General features: G+C 40.8%; 1 protein-coding gene across 2 annotated transcripts in view; it reads left to right on the top strand.

Annotated features, from left to right (window-relative positions):
• Window positions 1-5836, top strand: part of GSAP (gamma-secretase activating protein) — a 102298-nt gene that overhangs the window by 51972 nt on the left and 44490 nt on the right. For both annotated transcript variants that reach the window (XM_019509465.1, XM_019509466.1), the window contains 2 exons: window positions 307-360; window positions 5805-5833. In XM_019509465.1, coding sequence (XP_019365010.1) covers window positions 307-360; window positions 5805-5833 — 83 coding nt within the window. The remainder of the gene's footprint in view (window positions 1-306; window positions 361-5804; window positions 5834-5836) is intronic.

Here is a 5836-nt window from a genome sequence, read left to right as displayed (position 1 = left end):
CCCCCCCCCCCCCCCAAAAAAAAAAAAAAAAAAAAACCAAACCAAACCAAACCAAACCGTATGCTGTGTGGGCCAAAGTCCAGTTGTTGAGTTTAGGGTACCAGAATACCACAGTCCTGACCCAGAAGTCTGCTTTTCATCCCAGCAGAAAGAGAAAATATCATCACTACTTGTTTAGCTGGTTTATTGCCCAAAGGAAAGGCTTTGGGCTTTGCTTTATAATCCTTTAAAATGATGGCCAGTTAACTTGTATTTGTTATGTCAAGCAAGCAATTTCTAGTCATTAACCTTCATCTTTATTTACAGGTTGTTCCTGGAATAGCATGCACAACAGATCTTATTTCTCTGCCCATATTAAAGGTAAATCTCCATGGAAAAGGTGTCTCTATTAGTAAACAGGGGAGTAGTTCATTTTTGTTTTCTTTTGTACTTGGTGCATGTGTTACCTGAACACAAGGATGATGAAGAATTGTTTAGCCCAAGAGACTTGTGCATTTATTGTCTTAGAGATATAGCTTATCTCCTCAAGGTTTAAACTGTTCAGAAATGTAATGGGCATTAGCTGTCTAGCCCAGCTCATCAGAGGTAGACCTTCCAGTGTTCATCATATATCAGATGGGACATAGCCTTGTCTTAATAACAGATGCTTAACCTATCAACACACCTCCAGCGCTCAACATCCCCCACAACAAACCCGTTAGAATCTACAGATCCTACACATGCCATTCTGAAAATGTGATATACCTGATCCGTGGACCATATGCCCTCACGGTTATGAAGTGGGTGAAACTAAACAGAAACTGCACATCTGAATGAACCCTTACAGGAAAAAAAGGATGAAATCTTACAGGAGAAAAAGGACAGATGCATGCAAACATCAGTAGGAGCACATTTTTCACAGAAAACAATTCCCTTTCTGTCTTCATTCTTAAGGGAAAACATTCAAACACCTTCAACACTGAGAACCAAGGACTGAACAGCGACGTTGACTTTGATACACTGGGTGTATCTACATGTGCCATTAAAGCACTGTGATAAACTCTGATGCAGTTTACACCAGAGAGAGTCAGCTACTCGCAGGTGTAGCAGCCATATGTGTGCCCGGGACTGCAACAGTTTGAGCAGTCTTTTGACCATGGCATCCTGCGCATATGCCAGTGTGATGGCTCTGGCCGTGCTCTTCAGAAGGAGTGGCTGTTTTAGGTTTAAACCAGTTAAATATGTGCATACAGAGATGTAGAGAGAAACATACCTGGTGGTGAACAGAATATGTTTTTGGGGGTGAAGGGATCCCTCACTCTCTGATAGGAGTCCCTATACTTGCTATGGAAACTTAGATTGATAATTCCTCTGTCTCCTCTCCCAAAAATTACCCCAGCTGAGGTATTTTATTGAGTCGAGAGCATGTGACAGGTGGGAAGAACAAGACCCAAAGGGCCTTTCAGGTAAATAGTAAGATGTATACAGAACGTTATGGAGAACCAGATTGAAGAATAACAGAGGAACCAGGTTTAAACAGCCGATGACTCGGAATATGAGTGAGCTGGCATCATGTCGGGGCTGCATTCTGCATATTTGAGAATATTTTTCTGATGGAATAATTTTAAGGAGACAGAAGCCCCTTTGCCTCTTCCCTCCTCTAAGTACTCAGAACTAGTTTGTAATACTTTAGTCTCAATTGACTTTTAGGTTCTGTTTTCCCCTCCCTGCCTCCAGATTTAACTCTGTGCTATCATATCAGTGCTGGGTTTTTTTTCTCCTGATTTATGCCAGGATGACTGGAGAGTCTGGCTTCAACTGCTTGACATTTGTTTTCACTAGGAGATGAGGGCACATCTTAAGATCAGGACTTAAAAGCGAACTTTTATCTCCATATGATTCATGTAATGCACTGAGGTCAGATTTAGAAAGCTGTTTAATTCGTCTGAGATTAAACTTCAAGGCTCTGGGAGCAAGAGCCTTTAGCAATACAGTTCCTGATGGCAGAACTCATTTCCTATTTCTGTCTGAAACAGATTGGGAAGGTCAAAGTTAAATGAAAGACACCTATTTCCTGTTGCTTTGGTCTGGAAAGTGCTTTAGTTTTGAGTGAGAGTCTGAGGTGTAAATGCTGCAGGCCAGGCTCAGTGCTATGGTCTGACTGCTTTCTACTGTTTTATGATGCAAAAGTTCCATAAGCCCAGTCGACTAGGCCAGTTAATGGGGTTTCATCTGGTTTGCACTGTCACCTTCACAAAGCAGCCGAATGTTTCCAGAGAATCTGTGTGGGGTCTTCACAGAGATAAGCTGGTGCCCTGATAGGTTTACAGGAAAAAGACCCAGGCCAACAAAATGCTGAATGCCTTTGTGAGAGGCTGAGTGCTTTCAGCTTCAAGGAATCAGGACTTATGGCAGAGGTGATTATCTTTTATTAGACCAACTAGATATTTGCAAGAAAATGTATTTATTTAAAGGCTTTTGGGCACAGTCACCCTTCCTCAGGCATAGAAGAATGAAAAGATTGTAAAATTTCTTCTAGGTGGAAATTAAAATTCATATTTGCATTCTCCTATGCCTGAAGAAAGGTAAGTGTGCCTGAAACTTGCAATTAAAGATTTTTTTGTTGTTGTTGCAAATATCTAATTGGTCTAATAAAAGATAACACCTCTGCCATGAGTTCTGATTCCTTTTGCCTGTAGACCAATATGGCTACAACCTGTATCCCTTCAGCTTCAAGGTAATTCACTCACAGTTGCTGCACACAGTAAGAATTGTCCTGAAATAAAACGGCTAAGGAGGAGATAACAAACACGGGCTTTGGGCAGAGGATCATTAGAAGGGCCAGTGTCACAACTCGAAGTAATTATGTGGTAGGGTTTGTGGTCAGCAGAGACCTGATTTGATCCATTATTCTAAAAAAAATGAATCTCCTTTTGGTCACTTGAGTTTCACTCTGTCAAAAAGAGTAGAATAATGTTCAGGATTGGGAGCTTAACTGGAGGAAGGGTCTGAAGAACAGTGAAGAAGAGAAGGAAGATTTGTCATGGAGGCTGGCACGAGTAAGGCAGCCTCTTGTATAGTATGGTAGGTGACACTGCATGAGCTGCCAGGGGCTAAGTGTTGAGCTTTGATTATATATCTGCATAGTGCATCAAGTGCACTCGGCATCTCTTCAATAGCACATAGCTGCATTATGCCCATTTAAGATGGGAAATGAAGAGGAACAGTGGATAAGTACTACCTAATGCCACTACTTTTGTAAAAAGCTCAATGAGGTCTTTAAGTGGTGATGAGTGCTGAGGTCCTTTGGTTTAAATTCTCATTTGATTCTCCAGTAGTATTATCTCTTAATGCAGTGCTGGGAAATTAATTTCTTAGTGCCTGACCATATAAGGCCACCTGCATAATAAACACTGCTCCCTGATGCACTTGGTGACCTCTCCTCCAGGCTCTCAGCCTGCTTATTTTTTGTGATCTCCAGGCCATAGAAAATTGGATTTAGTTCATGATTGTCTTTTGCTTTAACAAGCTGATTTCTTAAATGCAGGGTTTTGTTTTCAATGACACTTACTTGCAGTTCTAAAATAGTATGTTTTCTGTTGTGACAAACCCTTTCCACACACATTTTTGTCCCATCTCAAACAGCCTTTTTCTGTGGCCTGAAGGGAGGTCCAAAAGGATCTTACATGATCCTACAGACCTTCTGCAGGTGTAGCAATTTAAACTGACCACTAGATGTCACTCCGGTCCTACACTTTTTTTCACCTTTTAAGTGTATAAGTTCATTAAATCCTAGATCTATAGTTTCCTTAATCTGTGAATTCAGTTTGTTCACATGTTAAATTGAAATTACAGTCACACTTTGAAGGAAAGTTGCTTAGGGAAATAAGGGCCTGGTACCTGGGGAGGTAAGAGAGTGACTCTGAGACTGGCATGTTTGATTCAGGTAGATCTCTTTAGATGTTGCCATGCTGGAAGGAAGAAGCTACCTGTTGGTCTAGTGCAAACCTAAGGATGAAAGTGATGGCTTGATTTTATGCGACTCTGGCTCTTCCAGTGATCCTCTGCCCAGAATTCAGGATTTTACCAGATCTCTTGTGGTCTGGGAGGGTGTCAATTATTTGGGATTTATATCTTTGGGAAAGAGGGAGGATTTCTCATCTCCTTTCCTTCTCCATTGTAGAATGCTGTTCCTGTTTCTTCTTTACCTCACTTTATGATCTTCTCTGATGAGGCTGTTTTTGTTTTTACAAATTATCTAAGCATTTTAACAAAATATATCTATTATATCAAAATAACATTTAATAATTTGGTTACATCAATCACTACTACTACTACTACTACTACTACTACTACTTTTAAGATAAAGCTATGATATGGCATGTATAGATTATTTAATGTATGGTCTTCCCTTATCTCCTTTTAGACCTTGTGCTTTGTTTAATTATGTTTGATGGTTTTCTTGACTTCCTCACCAAGTTAGTTGTCATATTTGCCAAGGTTCACACTGCAGTTACTCAGAAACATGTCTTGAGCCTTCCGCTGAGCAACACATCTGCAGCTTAGCCTAGTTCCCTTGAAAATGGCCAAGGCTGGCAACAGGTGTTCAGTCCTCTTTGTTTCCAGCTTTTCATTGACCTAAACTAGGCTTAAAACTGTATTTCTTGCCATTACTTTTTTCCCACTACTATAGCTACCATGTGTTGACACAGGGAGGGAAGTGGTTTGTGTCAGAAGTGTCAAATAGTTTGACCCCCAGGACTAAATGCAGACCACAGGGCTACTTGTAGCCTGGATTGGACCGCTTTCCAGCATTGGAGCAAGTGATGGTAGAGTGAGTGGCGTTGGGGCGTGGTGGGAGTTAACACACCTGTCACTTGTCCTGCCACTGCTAAAATATATCCGTAGGAGGGCTCCATATCCTTAATTCATTTTGCCCCCAAATTCCCTGCACCTCCAAGAAGTCCCATGGGCTGGATCCAGCCCATAGGCTATGTATGACACCTCTGGTCTATATGATATTGAACTGAAATGCGGATGGGTAGGTAAGGGGTAATCCACACTGTGGAACTGCTTGAGTTTGTTGGCAACTTCACTGTGGCCTACTGAACGAAATGAAAAAAACCACAAAACAAAACTGGTTAGAGGGAGGACTGGACAAAAAAAAATCTGCCTGAGCAATGTATAGGCCAAAAACCTGTCTACATCCTGCGAACTGTTGCCAAGTTGGTGGCTAGAAAAATGGGTGGAGATGGGTATCCTAAAGATGAGTAGTAAAGTTAAGTTTTGGAGGGGGGAGTTCTGTTTTTGGGGGCGGGGCGGGGTGTTTCATACCAGAAATGAGCACCTTTAACCTTGTGTGTCCTTTCCAGTACTGAACATGCTGATGAGCCCTAATAAAATAATAGCCTCAAATTTCTATTTAAGAAAACTAGACCCAGTGTAAAAAGACAGCTTGGGGAAACCAGTACATTTTCTTCCTTTTAACTGTGATTTTTAGATCACTGAAAATATTAAAGATTTGAAAATCGTTATGGTAAAGCTTGTTCTGGGTTACACGTTTTGTTACACAGACTTCACAAACAAGCAAGTCTATTAATGTATTTTGAGAAGGGTTTAGAGCTTTGGGTGCTTGTTCTACTCGGGAATAATTGCCACATAAAGAACATAGATTAAAATTAGGACATACTAGAAAGAAAAGACCAGCAGTACTAACATTGTCGTTGACTTTGTCTTTGTTCTCCTGTGTCATTTAAATGGTAGGTTAGATGCTTATTTCAGTGATGGTGCAGCTTGTATTCATCATTTCATATATGTACTTGTAGGTGCAAAACTGTAAAGGCTTCTGGGAAAAATT

This window comes from Gavialis gangeticus, unplaced genomic scaffold (genome assembly GCF_001723915.1).
Source record: "Gavialis gangeticus isolate Ggan-Ray unplaced genomic scaffold, GavGan_comp1, whole genome shotgun sequence".
Classification (NCBI taxonomy): Eukaryota; Metazoa; Chordata; order Crocodylia; family Gavialidae; genus Gavialis; species Gavialis gangeticus.
This window is presented reverse-complemented; position numbering and strand designations above follow the sequence as displayed.